This window comes from Epinephelus moara, chromosome 19 (genome assembly GCF_006386435.1).
Source record: "Epinephelus moara isolate mb chromosome 19, YSFRI_EMoa_1.0, whole genome shotgun sequence".
NCBI lineage: Eukaryota > Metazoa > Chordata > Actinopteri > Perciformes > Serranidae > Epinephelus > Epinephelus moara.
The window spans coordinates 29,959,765-29,983,692 of NC_065524.1; the positions used below are offsets into that span (position 1 = coordinate 29,959,765).

A 23,928-nucleotide genomic window follows, 5' to 3' on the forward strand; every position below is an offset into this window, starting at 1 on the left:
ACCTTTAGGGTTTAAATTAAGAGCAGAAAAACAAATTACAAACGAAGACATGTGGAGAGGCTGTGAGACACTCAGGACACTTTAAGGCAGTGGTTCCCAACTAGTGCGTCACGGATCCATTCTGAATGGACCAAAAGTGACTTGAGAACGTGTCAAGTTTGTAAAAAACACACTTCAATTTGAATTAAAGTGAATTTCTGGCACAGAGCATTTATTTTGAAGTGCTGTTTCCTGCTGTAAAGTGAGTGACTAACAGACAGCTACTTGACAGAGACAGCAAACAAGCTTGACAGCATGGCCTAACGCAAGTATGATGCTATGGTATATTAAACTGCGTGGACCTTGAACTAATGAGTGAGGAGAAATCTGGACCCCGTGGCTGGATTAGTTGGGAACCACTGCTTTAAAGCCACACTTCCAGGCAGACGTCTGAAAGCTTCTCTATTGAGATATAGAGTTAAACACTGTGGTCTGACCTATCTGACGTTTCCGCTGTGCTGCTCTCATGTACTAGCATCTTTGATAAATTAAATCTACTGGCACAGAAGCTAAGCAACGCACTGCTTTGGACCAACTTGGGAAAAAAAAAATCAATATTAGTTTAAGTGTTCATTATTGTTGGAATATTTCCACTGCTTTACCTTTCACAATAATTGTTCAAGGCAGCTGTAGACCAGCGACTATTGTATTCTGTGAGTAAACTTTCTGTTTTTGTCAGTGGAGTCTGGTTGCTTTGAGATAACAGCTTTAGGTCTTTAGGTTAGGGCCTTTTTAGGTGGCTAAAAACTAACTAGTAGAGGCAGCAATTTGTTCAGCACCGTTTCATTTTAAGTACATAACAAATGGATTTTCTACCCAGAAGTTATTGTAAACAACCAGTGTGATTCTGGAATTTTTAAATCACAATAAATTTGTCTTCTTGATCACCTGCCTGTTTCCTAATCTCCCTTAATTTGGTTGAGCAATTATTTTTCCTCACCTCTTTATTTCAAATCTTTCTTTGTCTTTTATCATAATTTAAAAGAAACTAGATGACCATCAGTGTGTTGCCACCTCTGACCTTTGACTACTGGTTGCTTGTAATGTTTTTGATCGAGGAGCTGAAACCTGTTCTGCTATGAAATACTTTGGATTCTAGTGTCTTTTAAATGCCTGAAATTTAAAATGTAACACTGGAATTCAGTTTCATTCAACACTTTATTTCCCCTCACCAGGAATGTTGTTTGACGATGTTTCTTCACAGCCGTTCCTGTTACAAAATAACCGTAAAATAAGTATAGACACACTGTTTCTGTCAGTGTCAGACCCCACAGTGAGGTCGTCTCCCAAGGTCCTGAAAATAAAAAAAGACTCAAATATAACACATCCAACCACAGTCAACCTCTTGGTCCTTCTGTCAGCAAAATAAATACCACAACATACTCGTCTCTCTTCTAAAGCCGGCGAGGCTCACACTACAGGAGTTTAATCTGAAGTTACCGTCTTGTTGTCTCACTGAGAGTAAATGTTGTAGCGTTGGCCGTCCAGCCTGAACAGGAAATAATGCTCATCAGAGTTTCACATATCTGAACCGAGGTGTGGAGAAACTTGACCTTCATCATGAATACTCAGAGTTCTAGCTCGGCACAATCAGGGTCTGTATTGTCTGTACTGCGACTGTGAAGCCAGAGGATTGCTGGTTCCAAACCGGAGCGGCGCCGTCGACCCTCCGAAGGCAGTTCTGTAGCTCTGAGAGGAAGGCACCCCGCTCCCACTCCCACTCACACCCAGTCCAAACCCTGCTCCAAGACCCTGCGAGCCGAGCCCTAGCCCACCACCTGGCCGCGCTAGACCTTGACTCAGCATCCCTGTGTATGGAGACGCTCCGTAGGTGAGTCCCAGGCCTCCGTAGGGCCTGTGGGCGTGGTGTCCCGGGGCAGGGAGGACCATCGGCTGCACATTCCTCCCCGGTGTGTTGAAGGCGAACTCTGGAGGAGGGCTGCTGGGTTTGGCGGGCGTGGAGGTCAGTGGGTCCATCTCTGCTCCCGAGGACATGAGCAGGGGAGGCACAGAGGAGGAGGAGAGGACGCCGTAGCCTTCAGGACCCAGAGGAGAAACAGAGGAGGTGGAGAGCGCCCCGGTGAGGAGGGGTCTGGTCCAGTCATCTTTAAAGATCTGGACGGTCAGCGTGGAGACGAGCGGCAGCAGCCGGTTGGTGACGTGAGCCAGGACCAGCTGCTCGTTGGCATCACGGCGGATACGAACGTGGGCAGAGCCAGCCTGAAACACAGAGGTGGAGAGAGGGGAAAGAGGTATAATATTTGCTACTACCACCAAGATCTGCACCCACAGCGGCTCCACCCAGGCCCACACCCTACGCTATATACTGAAAGAGCAATTATCACAGTATCGTATAAGAGCAATTGTAACGTTGCCCAATTTCGCTGGGGCACAGGAATAAAAACAATTACATCATCAGGTTTTATGAATGGTTTTAACCAGTTTTTAACACTTATCAGTTACTGATGGGCTCAACACAAACTAATATTAATAACAATAATAACAATTCTGTTTTTGAAGCACTTCAGACTGAATTTAAAGTTGTTCAGTGATGCTCGCCTGCCTCCGTCAGCCACGGTGCCTCTTCTGTAACAGCTGGTTAAATAAACATCACAATGACTCAGTGACCTCATCACAACACGTCTCACCTCGACATTCAGCCTCTAACGTCTACGTCTGACCTTAAAACACCAGACAGAGCGCTTCATTCTGTCCTCATTTGATAATTTTACTGTCTTCATGGGAGTATTCAGACCTCAAAAGGACAGAGTGCACACACACGCACACTTATACACACACAGAGTCCCCCGTGGGGCAGAAGTGCAGTCAGAGGGTCAAATCAGTTTGGACAGCTGCTCTGTTAGCAGTGGGCCAACAACCAACAGTTGTGTAACTGCAGCAGCATCAGTCACAACAATGGGAGCAGCAGCATCGATAACATAAATACAAACAACAATAAACGCAGCAGCATCGGGGTCAGCGTAAACAGAGGACGCTGCTCCACCTGCAGGCAGCAGAAGGAGCGCGCGCGCACACACACACACACACACACACACACACACACACACACAGACTAACACCAACACCAGTGATTTTAAAAAAGAGACAGAGGGATTAATTTGCATAGTACGACACAGTCACCACGTCATTCTGCCAAATCATTATTTCATAAAGAGATAAACCCCCACCCACACACTCCTTTACAAAAAATACCAAAAATCATGATTTTAAAATCCACTAAAACATCTGAGTGCTAAATTTGGATATGACAACGCAGACAGGCTTACATAAACACACACACATCAGTCTTTCTTTTCCATTTGGATATCAACCTGTGAAGCCTGGTTTGGTTAAACAAGAATGTCTTTGCCTCAAGATCAGCGAACCTGTGTGCTCTGGAGAAGCTCAGAGGTCTGGGAGAATTCAATCATAACGAAGAAAAAGCCTTTTATTTTTTAGATGGCGTGTTGAATAAAAAACTGGCACACAGGAAGCAGCGGTTTGAGTGACGACCTTTTTCTTGCAGCTGTTTTACTACTACTGCCGCAACTTCACATACTAAAACTGAAGTGAGTAACGTGCAGTTTTGTAAGATGAACAACTATAATTATAAGCTATTAACGACAAATCTGTGTTGACATCAGCAGGACGACAGCTAGATAACATGAGCTGTTAGCAGTTAGCAGCCACTGGCCAGAACTACCTGCTGATGGAGGTTGCATTGAGTTACATCATGATGCATTCAAGCTCTATTCAGTAAAAATGAGTATTGAGCGCTCTCATGATGTGTTCAGTGTAATCATATAAAAAATGTAGTTTTAGGTGACAAACTTGGATAAAAACAGCTGTTTGAAGGAGAAATTTGTTGATGTTTCACAGCTATATAAAACAGACAATAGAGAGAGAATATTGATATATAACATATGCAGTAAAAAGACTTTTGAAACAGTTTTTTTCAAAAGATGTTTTTCATGTGTAAGGGTATATTAAAAGTTGTTTGTGCTCATTCAAAGGTAGTGTAATGAAGGGTTAAATGACTTTTAAATGTTACTTTAAAGTCGTTGTATTTTTTTTTAAATTATATGTATTATTTCTTTGTTTCCCTGGCACAAAAACGGGGAATAAGTAACAACAAAAACAAAATAAACAACAACAATGACAACAAATATCTATACCAGTATCAGCTAACAGCCAAATTGTTATTTTAAACATAGGTATTGGCCTAGAGTTTCAGAAGTGGTGCATCCCTACTTAATATCTATATGTATATATATATATATGTAGTTTTCACATAAACCAAGAGAATAAAACAAACCCTCATCAGTCAGGCAGGGTAGGCATGTATTCAGACGCTGGGGAACTACATTTGTGAACAACATGTCCAATATTTCCATTATGTAGTTGCATGACAAAGCACAGGTGTTCTCTACTTTCTAAGCTGGGAAAGTGCAGTGAGAAACATCTTGGCTTTTTGACTCTCAGTGTACAGGATGTTGTTTTCTACAATTTTAAATGTGATTAAAACAAATTATTCACTGATAATTCATTGTGAGAGCGGCTTAAAATTAGCATCGCTAATGAAAACTTGTGTTCTCTGGCTTTGGGGTGCTGTGAGTGATACACGTACAGTACATTCTGTGACAGGCTGTAAGAAACTGAGACCTGGTAGCCTCGTGGTTAAGGTGTTATCACGCATTTGTAGTGTACAGAGTTTGATTACCGGCTGAGGGACCTTACATGAGATGTCATACCCCTCTCTCACCCCCTCATCTCCTGTCTGTATCTCTACTCCCACCATCCAATGAGGGCAGAACTCTTTGTTCCTATTCTAAAAAAAAAACCAAAAACCTAACCATGAACAGATTAACCAAAAATTCTCCCATTACTTGACGTCTTTGAAGCTCTCAGCCACACACAAACTAAACCAAACTGCTATTTCCATCCAGAATTAACCTTCAGGGTCAACAACAGTTCACTTCAATTAGCTGCAATTAATAATTTGTATTCAGTTCTGAGAGCAGTGTGCGTTTCTGCGAAAAGACAGACAGATGTTGGTACGTGTGTGTTCTGTCTGCGCAGGGTGTGTGTGTGTTTGTTTGTTTCCAAGGACCTCAGTGGCCCTGAAAGCCAGCTGGGCTTGTTTGCCATCGCAACAACAATGTGCAACACAGACGACGACAACTCGATACAGACTACAGCAACAACAACAACAGTGTTCCCTCCAAAAACTGGAGGAAGAGGGAGAGAATATCTCCGCATGAATGACTTGTTCCTTCTTTTCGTCTGGGTGAACAAATCCCTGCAGATCGTCACTCCGAACCGACGAATGACAGAGAGGGATAAGCGAGACGAAGGAGGGAGGAGGAGGAGGAGGGGGGAGAAATCTAGAAACAAATACTGAGACGAACAAAACAAACTAACAGGAGGATGGAAGGAATGAGAGAGAGGAGAGAAAACAGGAAGGAGACAGACGAGGAGGCACGCTGAGAGACGGAGGGAGCTGTAAATCAGGATATGAGAGCGATCAGGTGTAAATCAAACGTCTCAGTACTGAGGCAATCAGGCAGAGTGGACACATGACCCAAGACCCCAAACCTCAAAGCCTCAGGTGCACCGTGTGTCGCTGGGTTTTATGGAAATGGATTAATTGCAAATTTGTTCTATTTACAACCTTGTGTATATTCCTGGGTGTCATAGCAATGTGGAAATATGAGGTTAAAACAAACGGGTGTGCAGTGTGTGTTCAGCAGCTTTATACATCCTAAAAACTGAAAATAAACTGACTAGGTCTAAAAATAATGAGCCAAAGTTGACTCACACAGGACTCACACAGGACCCCAGTCTTCTGGGTGAAAAGTCCTGTACTTGATCCACTCACCCACTGCGTCTAACTTCCTCCATGGACTGTGTTGCTCTTTAGACTATGTCACATGACCATCTAGCAAAATATTTGTGATTTTTTTCTCACAGATTTACCAGAGAATGCCTGATTTTCTAATACTAGCCATGACCATGACCTCCTTGCCGTAATCCTAACCATCTCCGCCATAGGAGTGTCAGTGTAAGAAGTACTAGCTAATCACAACAGGCAGTGGGTCCATGATAATGCATCATAGACATGGGTGTAAACAGCTCATAGCTGCAGTGTGACTATTCTCACCCAGGTGCAGATAGACACTCCGTTGGTGAGTTTTACAGGTTAACTAACAGTTACAACTACGTATCATGTAAAAATTGCTTCATTTCCATTTTTCTGTTGTGTCTTTAATTGTTTGGCTGAGAAACGTACCAGAGATCCAAAGCCGACAGTCCAGAAGTGCTCATTTCGAACCTCCAGCACGCCGTCCAGAGTCGACACCTGATTGGACACAAAGAGGAGCAGTTAACCAGTAAGAATCATTGTGTCATAAACTTCACATGCTGGTTGTTTATAAATGAAAATAAAGTCAAAATATTTGTTTCATTTGAATAATTTTTTGTTTTCCAATCCTGTTGAAGTTCTGCAGCTCTGTGCGTAAATGTGCAGAATCCAAAGTCTCACAAAGGATCAAATTCATATTTCTCATCACTCATCACTGGTCATTTCAATGGGGGGAAGGCAGCAGAGGAGAAGCAGTTTCGAACACGATGGTGGGGCTATGAAGGGGTTGCTGCCCATGTGTACCTGCACAGATTTTGCTGTGCTGTGCAGAGTTCACCGTGTTGAACTCTGCTTTGACAAGCCAAATAGAAAGGGATGGGCAAGGCAGACGCAAAAAGACGACAAGAAGGAGGAGCTGATAATGTTGGTGTCTGAATACCTGGAGTCCAACACAGCACAACCTATAAGGGCAACCAGAAGAAGAACTGGGCCTGGGATATCATCTTCACCAAACTTCAGATAACTGGTAAATATGTAAAAATCTTTGGTAATTTTAGTGATTTCCATTGGTATTTATACAGCGCCATGTTTGCTTGAACTTCTGCCAATGATGCTCACAGAAGCATCTGCCTTGCATCACAGCCCTGGATTGTAGCGGCAGCAGCCACTTTGAAAGATGCTTTGTTTTGGGGAGCGCTCTTGCGGGTAGGCGGCTGTCAGGGTGGTTACTGTGCAACAGTGTAAATGGCAGCTTTATATTCATTTCTGACTTTTATTTAATTGATTATAAGCTGAAAATGAGTCTTCACACAAAGGCAATAAAACAGATTTGTTATCATTATTTGTAAAAGATGATAAAACTTATTTACATCTAAAGTGTGTGTTTAGGACCAATTGTCTGTATTTGGAATGAACACAGATTAGGTTTTTTATTACTTGTGGACTGACATCAGATTTAAATGAGAGTGAATACAGCTTTAATGTCTCTGAGGGGTAATTTAGCTCACAGACAGCAGCCAATTAAAAATACAGAGAACAGTGAATAAAAAAAAACATTAATAAAAAAAGACAACAAAAAGAACACACAGATAAATCAGACATACAGTTTGAATTAAACATTAAATTAACCTGAGATGTGAGCTTTGTTTTAAAAAAGAATATTAGCGCTGACTCTCACCTCTCTGAGCAGTTTGTCCAGCTGGCCGATGATGTGGGACGGCGTCGTCTGTGAATGACAGAGGACACAACAAATTAAAATCACACTTCCTAAAGTGTCCTAATGTGGGACTTTAAACTCAGCACGACATGTTCGTCTTACCTGCAGCAGCACTTTGCCGCTGTAGACGCTCATGGGATACATGGTGCCAAAGGTCATGAGCGCGATGGCGACTGCGGATGCCGTGTCCACCGCATTGTAGTTACTGAGCAAACACACAGAGCAAAGCACATCAATATCTACTAGATATTTAAGACGTTTAAATGCTTTAAGACAAGATATAAAAGAAAGATACTGTAGAAGACACATGGATAGGATTTCAAAATAATAAAAAGATACAGCTAAAATTGTATAAAACAGAAGAGACATGCTGCAAGACCTTCACTTCACAACATTTCTGTCTTGGTTCTGAAAACTTTAATGGTATCACATGATGTTCTTCAGCAGTTTGACCAGTTGTCTTAGAACTACAGATGTTCACAGTTCATAGATTTCTTGTCCAAGTTGGCTAAAAAAACTGATTAAAATGATGCAATATGACAAAAAGCTCTAGAAAAGCCAATAAAAGGAAGAATGAACTCTGAGCCTCAAAAGGAGACCAGACAGACAACAAATAATTAAAATACTCAGAATAAAAATTTTGAATTTAAACATGACGACTGAGCAAACTCTCTGTGCAGAGGAAGATCATGTGATATGACCAAAATTCAACTTTTTTGTTAAAGTTTTACAAACCCAGTGTGTGAGCTTTTACTCAATGACTGTATGGGACCTTAGTGGTATCCTCATGTTAATCTGTCTGTCGTCCACATAATTATGGCAAGATATTTTGTTTTCCATAATCTGAGCTAGTGGAAGCATGTGAATATTTCACAGAACCTTTTTATTATCATCATCATCTTAATGATCCAAGTCATGACACTTTTGCCATTAATTTAAAAGGCTCTGCGTGTTCTTTCCCCACTGGAGTTTTTAACATCAGGACACATTTAAGGTTCAGAGAAGATACAGATCAGGACAGTTGAAAGCAGCCAGAGGGAATTTCCAACAGCAGTGATGGAAACATGACGTCATTGAGCCCAAGAAATCAGCCCTTGGATCAACGTGTCAGTGGTGAATTTAGGGGTTTACCAGCCACAGAGAGAAAGAGAGGAGGTCTTACTTGATTTCTATGAGCATGTAGGTGATGCAGAGGGAAAGAGCTCCAGCCATGTTGATCAGGACAAACGGGTTCATACGAGGCAGCAGCACGCTGCTCAGACCTGGAACGATGCCACACAAACTGCACACACACACACACACACACACACACACACAAACAAACCAAAACAAACAACAGAGACAGGATTAGTGCACATGATCACCTCCAGATTTCCCCACTACAGCAACTCCAAAGTTTCTTCAGCTTTGTTCAAGGGAAATACAAAAAATACTGTCTGCTCAAAGTAAATTTCAAAAATAGTTTTTTAAATGGCCATCAATTTAAGACACATTTATTGTGGATGTGATTTAAACCCCTATGCCGTCACTGATACAATACGATGAGATATGATGCAATACGATATGATACGTCACAGTGCAGAAACTAAAGATCCTCTAACTGTTTCATAGGGACTTTAAGGACAATGTTTTCACATTTAACTTTATGAAACTAACATACATATTCCAATGTGTTCATTTGTAACTCTTAGCGTTAATACACTTGTTTAACTGACAAAGTAATGCCGTCATATAGTCCTGAAATAAACCTGCCTTATTAAGGTTTTACTATTGAGATTTTGTTGAAACTGATTTACAGAGGTGTTGAATCAACTTTATGATCATTTTGGAGGCTGAAGTTTGCAGTGCTGCTCGATTTAAAGGAGCTATATGTAAGAAATCTAAAGCAAATAGTCATAAAATCATCCTAATATGTCACAGAGACTAAGGAATAATGTTCTTATAACATACTGATCTCACTGACAACAATAGTACAGCCGGAATATTCGCATTTAAAAAAACTGATCTCACTGACAACAATAGTACAGCCGGAATATTCGCATTTAAAAAAAATTTTTTACAGTCCGCAAATCATGTTTATGTTTTGAATTTGTGTTTTGGCCTGTTGCGCCACCCACCGCCGTCTACCAGTCACACAGTCAGTAGAGTCTCAGCATCAGTTACAGTTACGACTGAGCTTCAATGGCTGACGGTGCGACTAAACCCAAACGACCTCATTATGATTCCCAAAAACACCAAGACAAAACTCGAGGGTCTATATAGGAGATGCTTTTGAACGGCGGAGATGGTTGAAAGTGGAGAAGAATTTGAAATCGGATGTCAAAGTGGCTACTCTTCTCCTCGACAAGTAAGCTTTAGCCAAAGTTGGCTAACTAGCATCATAGCTAGACGGGGATGGACATTTCGAATACTTTCAACTGTTATTCATTTTCGATCATACATTGTAGCCCATGTGCAGGTGGGTCATCGACCTGACTGATTTTTTTGAGAAACAAACGTTAGCAGCACAGCAAGCAGCATTAGCAGTGTCCCGGTACATAGCATTAGCAGCCGGCTCCTCCTCAGCTGTATCCCGGCAGCAGCGTTAGCAGCAGAGAAGCCGGACTTGCTCGAATGGTCCGCTGGAAAACCGAAGATCAAGGACGCGGCGACGCGGCCCTGCCACGGCAATCACCCGTGGGCAAACAAATCAGTCTCCAGCGTGCCACTGTCCAGCAACCTCGAATCTGTAGGGGAGGCAGTATTTTGAATTTGAGTGCAGTAACCGTTTTGGCCACATTCTTACATACAGCACCTTTAACTGCATCAGATAGGTTACCTAATAAAACTGGCAACTGAGCGTATCTACCAGTTAGGGCTGTACCAAAACATTATTTTGGTTATTGACTAATCTGACAATTATTTTCATGATTGATTGATTAAACCTTTAGTCTATAAAATGCCCCCCCAAAAAATGCTCATCACAATTTCCCAGAACCCAAAGTGACATCTTCAATTTGCTGCTTTTGTCCAAACAACAGTCCAAAATCCAAAAACTCTTCATTTACAATCATAAATGACAACAAGCAGCAAGTTCTCACATCTGAGAGGGTGACAACAGCAAATGTTTGACATCTTTGCTTATTTTTGCTTGTCAAAATAGTTGCGTTTTAATTTTGTTTAATCGATTAATCAATTAATCGATGAATCTTTGCAGCTCTAGTACAAGTTTTCTGCTAGAAGTTGTGTTTTTGTTTGTTAGATTATGGGGACAAGGTGCTGAAGGCTCTGTTACATATGTTCCTTTATCTGGTGATGGTTCCTCTTCCGAACTGGATGCGACACAAGTGAACATCAAGTTGTTTCAGTGTTTGCCAATGAAGATTTCTGTGTCGTTTGTTTGAAAGACTGCTCATCCTGGCTCTATTTTGGCGAAGCATTGCACACCTTCAACCTATTGTCAGAGCAACAGCAACTCATTGTTTAGACTTGTTCAGGTCTTGACAGGCTTCCTGAATGTTACTGTTGTTCATAGTATATGTGGGCTCTTTTTCGCATTCCATCCGCTGTATATTAGGAAGAGCTGGTACACTTACACTATCTGTCTTGAGTCAAACAATCCCAGAAACAAAACATTGCCAGAAGGCAGATCATATTTGAGCTAAACACAGAAGCTCCTGTATCTGCTCTTGTTCCTGTCTGTAGAGGACAGAGTGTGCATCCGCCTCTTCCTCTCTAAGCTGCAGCCTCCCTGTGTTTATGTTTGTCTTTAGGATTAGGCCTTTAACCCGATAACACCGTCATAATGGACTTTAGGGAGGTTGAAGTGGAGTTGATGGGATCATTCTTGTTTTGTTTCATGTTATATTATGTCTAAGGTCTAAGACAGCAGTCTAAGCTCCATAAACCTCCTCTACAAACATCCTGCATCGACGACAGTAAGGGAAGCTCCACAGTCCAGACAGAGAAGTCACTCCTGAATCAATTCTACTGTCGTACAAGTCTTTCATAGAAATACTTTTTATGGAAACTTGGATTGAGATGTTCACATTTTATCTTAAAATGCTAATGTGGGCAAAAACACTGAACAAGTAATTATCCCAGCTCAATCCCAGTCTGCAGAAGGTGATGGATCAACCAAAGAACCAAACATTTCTAAGTTAGACCATTTCTTCTCCTCACTTGCTCAAAGGCACTTCAGCAGGAAGTGATGTATCTGATTTGGTTTAATGTGATCTGATGACACGAAGTGATGCAACACATGAAAAAGTAAACACTATGACATGGGCGATGTTAACGACAGCTGCATGCTCTGGATAAGTTACAGATTTAATCAGCGGGACTTGACTGCTGTTAGTTTAACTGAACGAGGTCACTGAAGACGAATATCAATATCAATAACTCCTCATCCATCAACAGAGACAAAACAGAGCCTGTAAACATCATTAATTAATAAGCTGAAGTCCTGCTGGAACAGAAGTTCATTTACCAACTAGTAAAAGCATTCTCTAATCTAGATTAATGCACTTGTACTAAACAAAGAAATCAGACAGGGTCAATAAGGTGAGAAAAAGTGACTTGACAATTTTTTTTTTAAACACTGACAAGCCGAAGCGTATCTATATCATTTATCATTAGATTTTTACCGTTTTTGGACACAGGTGGTGCATGCAGGGCACACGCAGCCATGTGCTCCTCAGTCTGAATCAATTTTAAGCTTTTATACGAATATTATCACAATTCAATATTATGTACAGGGTGTCTACAGGTATCAGACAGTTACATTTAATGACTTTTAAGACCTGTTCAAGACACCTTTAAACCAAATTTAGGACATATTTTCAGACAAAGCAGTTTTTACTTATTTAAGCATCACAGTTAAGCAGGGGGAAAACAACCACCTCTTTTAATCCAGTCGTCAAAGCTTTGATTGATTTCAACCAGAGAAACAGGCATCAATTTCTCTTAATTGATGTTTGAGGTACGAGTTTAACAATCACTCAAAACATGAGACAGTTACTCAACGAAAAGTAAAAGAAAAGATCTTGCTGCTTTCTCGAACTGCCCTTTCTAATGTGAGTAACGACTCTTTGGCCCTGTTTGACCCGGCAGTTGGCCTCAAACATTCAACCTATTCCCCAAAACCCTAAACAGAGCCGACCCTGTACGCTCTCTGGGTAACACACCCGGCCCGGCGTTCCTGGAACCGATTAACGGGTCAATGAACGTGTCTCCGGGCGGATCGGCCCGGTGCTGTGTGTCAGATTGAATTTCCAATACGTCAAAGGGCAGCGCTCTGAAGCCGCCGCGGCCCGATGGCATCGAGCGCTGTCACAAACATGAAGAGGAGCACAGGGGCTGGACGCCGCAAGGTGTTTGTCATTAAATAATGTTTGGAAAAAAACAAAACAAAATGGTGACATGGATGTCAACACGTAACTAATGTCAAGAGAGTCACATGTTTGCCACAGGCAGGACTTTCAGAAAACTGAAGACGGAGAAGGGGGGCGGAGGAAAAAGGAGAGGAAATATGTGTGAATATTTGTGTGTGGGTTATGAAAGATTTTTACATTCTTATGACATCATCCAGCTCGGTTTGAATGAGTGAATCTGGGTCTCGTTAAAATGGAAAGCAGAGACAGACAGCGGAGGTAATGTCCTCAGAGAGAAGATGGTAAATGGGACTGTATGACGGCAGATATATGAGCACAGGTTGTGATTCACTGCTGGATGCTCGGTGATCGTATCAGGAACACAGAACGTCGGTCTGGAGTCCGAAAACAGCGCAGTGACTCACAACATTTGAGCTACTGGGTTCCCCTCAACAGATTTAAGATGCTTATTTTTGTTCCCTACAGAAAGTTTGATTCTTGCAGAAAATAAGACTTCATGTTGAGTTGAGCTTCCTCACATACATCTGGCATTATCTTGTAATAACTCTGACATCTGAAGCCATAAACTGTAGCATATAATTCCACTAACATTCATTGTATGTGGCTTTAACACTCGAATGATTTGATTTATCTTGTTAGAATACGGGGCGTCGGTGGCTTAGTGGTAGAGCAGGCGCCCCATGTACAAGGGTGTTGCCGCAGCGGCCCGGGTTCGAGTCCAGCCTGTGGCCCTTTGTTGCATGTCATCCCCTCTCTCTCTTCCCCTTTCACACTTAACTGTCCTATCCATTAAAGGCAAAAAAAAAAACTTAAAAAAAAAAAAAAAAAAAAAATCTTGTTAGAATACATGTTAATATAACAACATTTGTTTGAAATGGAAATTATTTAACTAATTTGACTAAACCCAGAGACAAAGGTAAGAAGATAAAACACAAAACAAACTGCTTTATGGCGGACACAACAGAGCTCCATGTAGCTGCCAACTTCAGGAAGGAGGCAGAAGTGCTGCAAAGTGCCTCGAAGCCAGGAACCCGGTCACAGAGTTCTGCAGGCAGCTTCCCAGCTTCCAGGCACCTTGCGGCACTTCTGTTGTCTCCACCACAAAGCAGCCCCAAGTCAGGAAGCCGGTCATGGAGTTCTACAGGCGGCTTCCCGGCAGGCCAAATCTATCGCTGCAGCACTGATAGTCTTGCCTGGTCTAGTTTCTTTTCAATTTTATTTTAGAAATAGTCTGGTATCACTGTTGTCTGTGATTGTGTCTGTTAAATTACGTAGTTGACTTCTTCAACGATCGTCAGACAAGCAGACACACACACACACACACACACACACACACACACACACAAGCAAGCAGACAGACAGGCAGAGACGCTCTGTGTGTTTCGAAAATGTGAACAGTACCCTAATGTTAATGTCCGTAATACTGCACCTCATGTCCCAAAGATACAAAGAAAGAAAGTAAGAAATACTAGGAAAAGGAAAAGTACAGATTTGGGGATGAGATTGACGATTCCAGCGATCCCATAATCCCTCGTGATGCATTGATATAATTTGACATGTGACCCTGTGTGTGTATGTGTGTGTTAATCCAGACACGTTGCAGACAGAGCGCGAGGGATTAGAGAAGAGAGACAAACAAACACTTGATACTCTGCTCTGTTGGCTCCACACGGGACAGTATGATAAACAGAAAACGGTCACTGAACACTTTATCACACTTTCTATATTTAACTAACTCTCTGGTCAGACACTGCTGCATTTAAACATTTTTATTTTTGGAAAATGTTGGTACAGCTGTTCGTGGTAAAACCAAATATGAAAAGTTTTATTTGTTTTCTTAAATAGATGATGTAGAAAACTCAAAATGTTTGTTTTCATTACTGTACAGAAATTCTAAAGTATTGACGTGACACTGATGTATGTTTACAGCCAGATGCTATTAGTTACAATCAAATGAAGGGAAATTGCACATTCAGGAGCTGAGAGGAGGAACACAATTAATAAAGCAATGAAACAGAATTACCTAAAAGCATACTGTATATAAAAGAGGCATAACAGGATATTATTTTGAGAGTTTTCTGTCTGAAAACATTTCTATAGATATAAGATATTTCTTAAAATCTTTGATAAAAAGATATGATATTTAGTATTCATGTTGATGTTGACTACGTTTACATGCACCAAATATTCCAGTTTCTGCCCTTACTCCGAAAAGGACAATACTCCTACTAAGCTGGTTACATGGCAGATGAAAATGAATATTCCAGGAACAGGAACAGCTGGAGCTGCTTCTCATTTTGCGTTGTTGCATCAAAATGGGATTTTTTCAAAGTTTTCCACTGCTAACAGAGTTGTTGGATCATGCGAACACAGCCTCCCTCTTTTAATTCTTTAACCACCTCCTTGAAAAAGATCTGCATTGTAAGATTTGTGCATATCAATGTGTTTAAATTTGTGTTTCTCTTTCTGACCAGAAATGTGGGCTTTTCTTTTGGGCATGCACCTCTACACAAAGCAAATGGGCAAATGGCTGGCTAGTTGGTTCGTGTACAACTGATCCATGACAATGCACAGAGCTGACTGTAAACGAGTCCTGGTGGCAGCAGGCCAAGCAAAGCACCCCCGACGTCCCTCTCCCCAGCAACATTTTCCAGCTCCTCCTGGGGGACCCCAAGGCGTTCCCAGGCCTGATGAGATATGTAATCTCTCCAGTATGTTCTGGGTCTGGCCCGGGGCCTTCTACCAGTGGGACGTGCCTGGAGCACCTCTAACAGGAGGCGCCAAGGACGCATCCTGATCAGATGCCCGAACCACCTCAACTATCTCTAAGGCTGAGCCCAGACACCCCACGGAGGAAACTCATTTTGGCCGCTTGTATACACAATCTCATTCTTTCGGTCATTCTTTCAGTCACTACCCAGAGTTCATGACCGTAGGTGAGGGCTGGCACATAGGTGGACCATTAAATCGAAAGCTTCTAATCCAGCACATCCAAACGGAATCTGCTGATCCACTTAAAATTTAGGATATTGTCATATTCAGAGTTATAGTGAAATATTGGTGTGCATGTAAACATGGCCACTTTAAGATATTTGACGTTATTCTTTGTAGTCCGTAGACGAACGGATGGCAGAAAGAGGCAGAGTTAGGTAACCTCTCAACTTGTTGCGTGGACTTTTTCTCCATGACCAGGTGTAAATGTACAGATGTTATTTACATCTGGCTGAGATCAGAGCACTGATAAGATATCCAGACACAAAGGTGGAGGCGGTAGGGCGTGATTTTATCTTTAAAACAAAGAGAATCCCAAAATACCTTTACGAGAAAGAATTTAGTATAGAGGCTAAACTATGTAGACAGATGTTTAGATTTCCTTTTAAAGTGATGCAACAAAAAATCAGGATCAGGGTTTGATAACAATCACAAACAGATAAATTTCTCTTTCTCTGTCATACACAATTTCTCAAAATATCTGTCTCCCTTCTCCCCGCTGGCAACTTTCACAGACACACACACACACACACACACGCACACACGCACGCACACACACGCACACAAGAAAACGCGCACACACACAACTCAGGCTTCTGGCTGGTGAGGCCGACAGAGCAGAAGGCTTTATATAACCCAGTTGGCCCCCAGACCCTGCTGGGGTTAAGTAGGGACAGGCTATTACAACACAGACAGCAACACACACACATACAAACAGATACACACAGTCAAGCAAACACATCACATCCAAACACACACACAGAAAGGCTTCTACACACACACACACACACACACACACACACGCTAAGTGCTCATATAAAGGCATACAGAGCATCTCTCTCTCTCTCTCTCTCTCTCTCTCTCTCTCTCTCTTACACACACACACACAAACACACACACACACACTCAAAGACTGGAAACTAGGCTGGGACGTCCTGTTCATTTCTGCCCTTTCAGCCAATCACAGCTCAGTTCTGCTGCTGCACAACTCTCCAGGCTGTCGCCCCGAGAATCCTTCACCAACTGAGCTGCTGACTCTGTGTGTGTGTGTGTGTGTGTGTGTGTGTGCGTGCGTGCACACATCTTATTCTTCACCCACGTCAGATGTGGGAAAACACACTGGGATGTAATGTTCATTCCAACAGCATCAGTCTGCTTTGGAGTCAGTGTATACGTTACTATGGCAACATAAAGAAAGATGAAGGAAGAAGTTATACGCACGTCAACCCCTTCACAAGAAGTAACAGGCCTGTTCGGTGCTCTCAGAGTAGGGGAATCTTGTGTAAGGAGAGCCTTCAGAGACTTGGTCCAAAGTGCATTGGAGCACACAGACTTGAGGCAACAAACTTTATTTGAGGACTCAGGGGCCCAGACACTCCAAGCCGACGGTCAACCATCGGTCAATGTCGGGCCATCTTTGAGCGTCTGTTGCCCTAGTTTTTGCGGTGTGTCTTGCACCAGTGGCACTAGTCTGCTTTTTTCGGCAGTTTTTCAAACGATTCAGCATGTTGAATCGGCATCTGAGCCGGCAGAGTTCATCATCATTCAAAATCACATTGTGTTGTTAATATGCTAACTGGCTAACTAGGGTCTTGAATCCGTCCTGTTGGTCTTCTGGTTTCCCTTTCAGAATGAGGATTATGGAGAGTTACTCTCATGCAGAACATATGTGCTAGTTGGACATTGGCTGTAGTCTTTGCCATTTGTTCAAGTGCAATATTTTGGCCGAGACACAGGTGGCAGGAGGCTACAGAATAGTTGCCACAGTACAGATTCTCTTAAATAGCGTCCCCTAAACTCTTGGGGTCAGAAAAATTACACAAGTCCCTCAAGGTGAAGATATAATTGATAAGCAGTCGTGTAGAGAAGCTTTTTGGATCACTGAACACAACACTGTTAAACCATCAGGACTTAAATAACTTTTTTACAGCTGGAAAGATAGTGTTGTCACAAAACTAGGCTGTATATGCAAAATAAAGACGCAAATACTTCGAAAATTGGTGCCACAGTTAAAGTTAGTTGAAAAGTTTGTTTCAAGTCTGTCTGCTCCAGCATACTATGGATCGAATCTCTGGAGTCTCTCCTCATACAACATAAAGAAAGATGTTGAGGACTAGAAGCCCAGGCTTTAAGGGTGCTTTCACACCTGCCCTGATTGGTTCGGTTCAATCTAACTCAAGTTCGTTTGCCCGCTCAGTGCGGTTCGTTAGGGCAGGTGTGAACACAGCAATCACACTTGGCTGACCACCTCTTCAAGAAGGTCTCAGTCCGGTTACAAACAAACTCTGGTGCGGTTTGTATGTGGTAAGAACGTGTTCCAACAGCAGTGTTACTGAACTGGATACAAACACACACACACACACACACACACACACACACACACACACTTGACAGGTGATCAGTCAGCTATGGATAAAGTGTAGTTTTACCAATAGATCCTTCTGATAACTGGGCTGCAGTGGCCTTTGACCCTTGAACCCAGGTCACGAGTGAGAAGCTGGGAAGATGTGTGTGTGTGTGTGTGTGTGTTCTCAGGTCACTGTATCATAACACTGATCTTACAGCTGTTTCTAAGAAGCTCAATCAATGAGCCAATCTGTTTGCCCACCTGACCCTGAAACCTCACACTGACTGAGGGTAACCTCTGACCTCAGAGGAAAGGCCATCTGTATACACACACCTGGACACACAGATTCACACTGTAAGCAGTGACACACACACAGGATGGGCACTTTGACTGCCGTCAGGAGTGTGTGCGTGTGTGTGTTGAGTCAGTGTAAGTGGATCCTTCCTGTTCCTACCTGAGACTGAAATCTGCTGATGAGGGACAAAGAGAGGGGCGGAGAGAGAGGGTGAAAAACAAAGGGAGGCAGAGAGAGGAGGGATGACAGACAGACAGACAGACAGACAGACAGACAGACAGAGATGTTGCAGATGTTCTTACCTTCGACTCAGATCGGCCACATGTTCCTGAAGCCAACTGCTGCTGGCGGCTGGAGACAAAGAAAGACAGAGAGAGATGCCTTCAATGTATAATACATCTGACAATTCAAAACAACAGTGAACAAGTTCAACAAAAATGCTCCCCAGTCTTTATACGTTGTTAGAATCAATCAGGGTGTTTCATAAAGGTTCCTGTCGGCTTTGCGCAGCTATCAGCGTCCTGAGGAAGATTGCTGTTCGTCACAAACACATTTTTTATTGTCCATGGGACAACCGGACGCCATTAGTCTTGAGCCCTGCTTTTTAGCCTGCACCAAACTGACGTGACACAATGGAAATACAGTGGCCACTGCCATCAGTGAATGTCATCTTATTTGCCGATAGGCTGATGGCAGTCAATAGCCCCTTTTCCACCAATATTTCCATGAACTTTTATTACCAGGAATTTATTTACCTGGGTAAAATAATTCCTGGTAATCTGTGTGGTTTGCGTTTCCACCGCACCTCAAAGTTCTGGAAAATTTATTCAAATCAGGTTGATGACGTAGATGATTCGGCACGTGCCCTGTATTTGGCTGGTTTATCTGGTTACATACTGGTGTCGAGAGTTGGGGCTGTTTGTCTCAGCCAGCAGCTAAGTTTAAAAGTATTTTAAGATAAGTGTCAAACTAAGTTAGTCTACATACAGACAGCTGTCATTTGAGCTTATTAGTAACAATTCGCTATCAGCTGAACTAGCGAGCTGTCCTTGTGTAAGACATAATGTTAGTGTTGGTGGACTGTGAACAGAGCATGTTGAATATCGCTGTCTACATGTTGATGCTTGCTGAACACATGTATTGATAAAGTACTGGCTTCTTACTCGCTAAGGTTTAATGTCACTGACAGTAACAAGTGTAGCTGCCGTCAACTCGAGTCATTTTTGAGTTATCTTCACTTCGTTTCCATCGCAGCCGCTCAGCTGTTCACCAGTTACCGTGTCGTGTAGGCGTGTTTTTCAAAATCCCGGACAAATGATAAAAGTTCCTGCGGTGGAAAAGGGCCTAATGAGGTGAATATCAGTTGATACTGATGTGTGGCTGTTAAATCAGTGCATCCCTAAGATTTTGAATTTTCTTAAATTTCAAGTCCATCAGTACATTTCTGCACTCATGGTCACATTTTTACATGAATATTTATTTAGTCATTTTATTCATGGACACAAACTGTTCTTAGAACCTGTCATTTTGACATTTTGGGGGGTTAAAGACTGGCATTTTTTACATGATTGAAGCATGAAGTTCAGAACTAAATTCTGGCTGTTGCTTTTTTAGAAGGACTTCAGGGTGAAAACAGCAAACGGTTATGGTTAGGGCTGCATCTATCAATTACTTTGAGCATCAAAGGGGTAATGGTTAAGTCTATATCGGGTTCCTACAGCTTCAGACAAGTAAGATCAATTTTACAATAACTAAAGTTCAAAGAAAAAAACAAAACAAAACACATGAGCTGACATCAGTAATTTACGGTCAGGGACAGTTTTGCCTAAATGTTTTCTGTAATATAAATCATGAATTTTTTGTCTTGTGGCAAAGATGAAGGTAAAACATAACCGGGAAATATGTCTGTGTTTGTTGGCAGGTTTTCTGGGTGATTTTTTCATTTTGCAGGTGGGATTCCATTGCCTTGTACCAGTTTCAGCCATGCCACAAAATCTTGGTTAAATAGCCAATTTTTGTTGAATCTGCAGTTTCCCATGTCGTCCAGTGAGCAGTTACAACTAGCAAGCAGACAGTGGAGTACCCCGGCTGGAAACTAAATATGAGTGTTGTTGTTTCTACTATCCAGATAATGATGTTAATGTGAGAGGCATTTGGCAAATCAAATAAAAAATAGATGTTACCAATTTATTTGAGATTTTATAATGCAACACCAGAAATATTAGACATAAAATCCTACTTCTCATGTCCTAGTATTCTTAAGACTTTAGAGACATTAATTCAATGCCAATTAAGACTTTTAAGGTATCTGCAAGAACCAAGCTATAAAATGTCAGAAAATAGTAAAAAAACAAACAAACAAAAAAACAATTGTAAAACTTCCCAGAGCTCGAGGTGACATCGCTTATTCACTCTTTCTGGCTCTGTCCCTCACTTTGCAAATATTGGACAGATATCTTTGCCACCCTTGTCAGAAGTTATCTGGGAGCAAATTGAACTGAACGCTCTTTGTGCTTAATTTGGGATTTCTCCTTCACCATCTTCCCTTCATAAGCCCCAAAAGGCTATTATAGCCTTTACAACCCTATTAGCCAGATGGCTAATATCGATCACTTGGAAATCAACAAGACCTCCCTCTCATACTCGCTGGATAAAGGACATCCTATATTTTATCATTCTGGAAAAGATTCGGCTCTCAGCTATTGGTTTGTCCAATGAATTTAACGATACTTGGGGTCCTTTTTTTCTATACGTTAAAAGGATTAGGTTCCCTCAGAATGACCTACATATTTGACAGTGACGGTTGTGTAACCAATGTCAGGTGGGTTTGGTACTGCGGGAAAGTGTCCAGAAAATACTTGGCATTTTTGCTTGATAAAAGATGAAACATTTTTACTCAGCTCTTCGATATTACAAACAGACTTTGATTTTATTTGCCCTTTACACCCCCACACCTGTATACAATTTGCACACATCAGTTTGAACTTTTTATTGTTACACCTGTACTGGGCACTTTTTAACATTTTGTTTTTAGTGTTTGTTATTGTTGCCAGTGTCTGTTTTTGTAGTAGTTTTATTGCAAGGACGTTTTTAAAGTATCTATTTTAATGATGATTTTCATGACGATATTTATTTTTCTATCATTCAGCTTGAGAAACGCTCTCTCATCTCGCTCTGCACACAAATGCATAGCAAAATGACAATAAAGCTGAACTGAACGGATATTTTTTTATTTCTTATATTTTTTCAAAATTTCTTCTGTAAAGTTTTTTATTTTATACATTACATCTCTTGGCTTTTGCACTATGTTTACTGTTATGCACCAAATCACTGAGACAAAACCGTGAGCGTGCAAACCTACTTGTGATGGACAAATCAAACTGATAGTTTCGGCTTTAGTTAAGGTAACATTTAATCCAAAAGTAAACGTATGTGTTTGTGGAGAATAATTCTTTCACGTTGTCTCAGAAGCAGCAAACTTCTCTGGAGAATAAAGTCTCTATAGTCTGACATGAACTGAAGACTCATTTGACGGTTTCACATGGAGAACAGAAACATCTTTCTAGTTCAACGCTGCATGAAATATTAAGACACACAGCTGTTTTATTTCACAGCTGACTCCATCATCTCTGTCCTATAGACTCAAACATCTTCTTCTGGTTTTTCGTCAAACAATCTCACAAATGTTCCTGATAATTCTACATACAGGAGAGCAGGTAGCGCTTCTACAGATCTCTTATTATTGGACCCAAACTCTGATTAAACAGAGACGAGCAGGGAGTGTTCACCCTCCCCGTCATGATGAGGGATAAAAATACTTTTGGGAGGGGAGCGGGCGGATCACCCACTCGTCTTTAAAAAAAGATAAGCGCTCTCGCTCCGCTGCGTCGTCCCACCTTTAATGTTTGACGACACTACGAGGCCTGAAGGCTCGACGTCGGGTCAAAGGCCCTTCACATCCCATCCTGCTCAGACCTGAGTGTGTGTATGTGTGTGTGTATGTGTGTGTGTGTGTAGAGGAGAGGGGGGTTTGTTTGTTTTGCTAGCAGGATGAGTCAGTCTAAACAAACATTTTAATGGAGTGACATATTTATGATCTGTGTGTAGGAGGGCGTACGATGTTTCTGAGTGTGTGTGTGTGTGTGTGTGTGCGCGCGTCTGTGTGTGTTGGCATGTCTCTCTGCCCGCCTGGCCCTCTGGCACACTACATTACCACTGTCTGGAACATGGTTGCGTAATGCACTTTTAGTCTCGCTCCGTCAGAGTGTGTGTGTGTGTGTGTGTGTGTGTGTGTGTGTGTGTGTGTGTGTGTGTGTGTGTGCAATGAGTGAGAGATATTGTGTGTTTTGGCAAAGTTAAGTGCCTGTGTGTGTTTGTGTGTGTGTAGTTTCATCCCCCTCCCATCCCAAAATGTCAGATGTTAAGTGATGTTGAGACTGCTCCGAACGCAAGAGCAGACAGCTGACACACACACACACACACACACACACACACACACACACACACACACACACACACACACACACTGACCTCATTCATCAGTAGACTGTACACAGATAGTGAGTCAGCTGGGGAGAGGAGAGGAGAGGAGAGGAGAAAAGGAAACGAGGAGAAGAGAGGAGAGGAGAGGAGAGGAGAGGAGAGGAGAGGAGAAACAGGGGACAGAAGAGGAGAGGCAAGTGGACGCGAGGAGAGGCAAGGAGAAGAGAGGAGAGGAGACTAGCGGAGAAAACAAGGGAGAGGAGAGAAGAGGAGAGACCGAAACAAGGGAGAGGAAAATAAAGGATTAAAAGGTGGGAGAGGAGAGGAGAGGAGAGGAGAGGAGAGGAGAGGAGAGGAGAGGAGAGGAGAGGAGAGGAGAGGATCTTTCACATCTGTCCCTCTCATTTCCTTCCTTCCTTCCTTCTATCCTTCTTTGTCTCCTTGCTACTTCCATCTTTTCATTCTGATCATTTGTTTCCCTTTTTTGAAAGAAATTATGGGATGGAAAGAGAAAAGGAAGGAAACAAGGAAACGTTGAAGTCAAGGGAGCATGAAAGTGGAAAGGATGTATTACTGGATGTGGATGTTTTATAACTGATGTCGGTGAAAAAGCAAACACAGTCTGCCTTCTGTTTTTCTAACACTCAGACTTTTCCTCTCCTTCTTCATTCTCTCCTCTCTTCCCTCCTTTTCCTCTCTCCTGAATTTCTGTCTGTCCCAAGGGAATCTCTGTTTGTGTAAGTGAGTGAGCGTTTGTTTTTGAATCTGCTTTAAGTGTGCAAACAGGTCCAGATGAGTGCATGTGATTCTCTGCAAATTAATGTG

General features: G+C 42.1%; 1 protein-coding gene across 1 annotated transcript in view; it reads right to left on the reverse strand.

Annotated features, from left to right (window-relative positions):
• Window positions 1–1,178: 1,178 nt before the first annotated feature.
• slc30a6 (solute carrier family 30 member 6) overlaps window positions 1,179–23,928 on the reverse strand; it is a 72,303-nt gene continuing 49,553 nt past the window's right edge. Inside the window, exons 10-15 of the mRNA XM_050071425.1 lie at window positions 18,924–18,972; window positions 8,779–8,898; window positions 7,719–7,821; window positions 7,578–7,625; window positions 6,329–6,397; window positions 1,179–2,259 (exon numbers count right to left, since the gene is read on the reverse strand). Of these exons, the coding sequence (XP_049927382.1) occupies window positions 1,630–2,259; window positions 6,329–6,397; window positions 7,578–7,625; window positions 7,719–7,821; window positions 8,779–8,898; window positions 18,924–18,972 (1,019 nt within the window). The 3' untranslated portion in view covers window positions 1,179–1,629. The remainder of the gene's footprint in view (window positions 2,260–6,328; window positions 6,398–7,577; window positions 7,626–7,718; window positions 7,822–8,778; window positions 8,899–18,923; window positions 18,973–23,928) is intronic.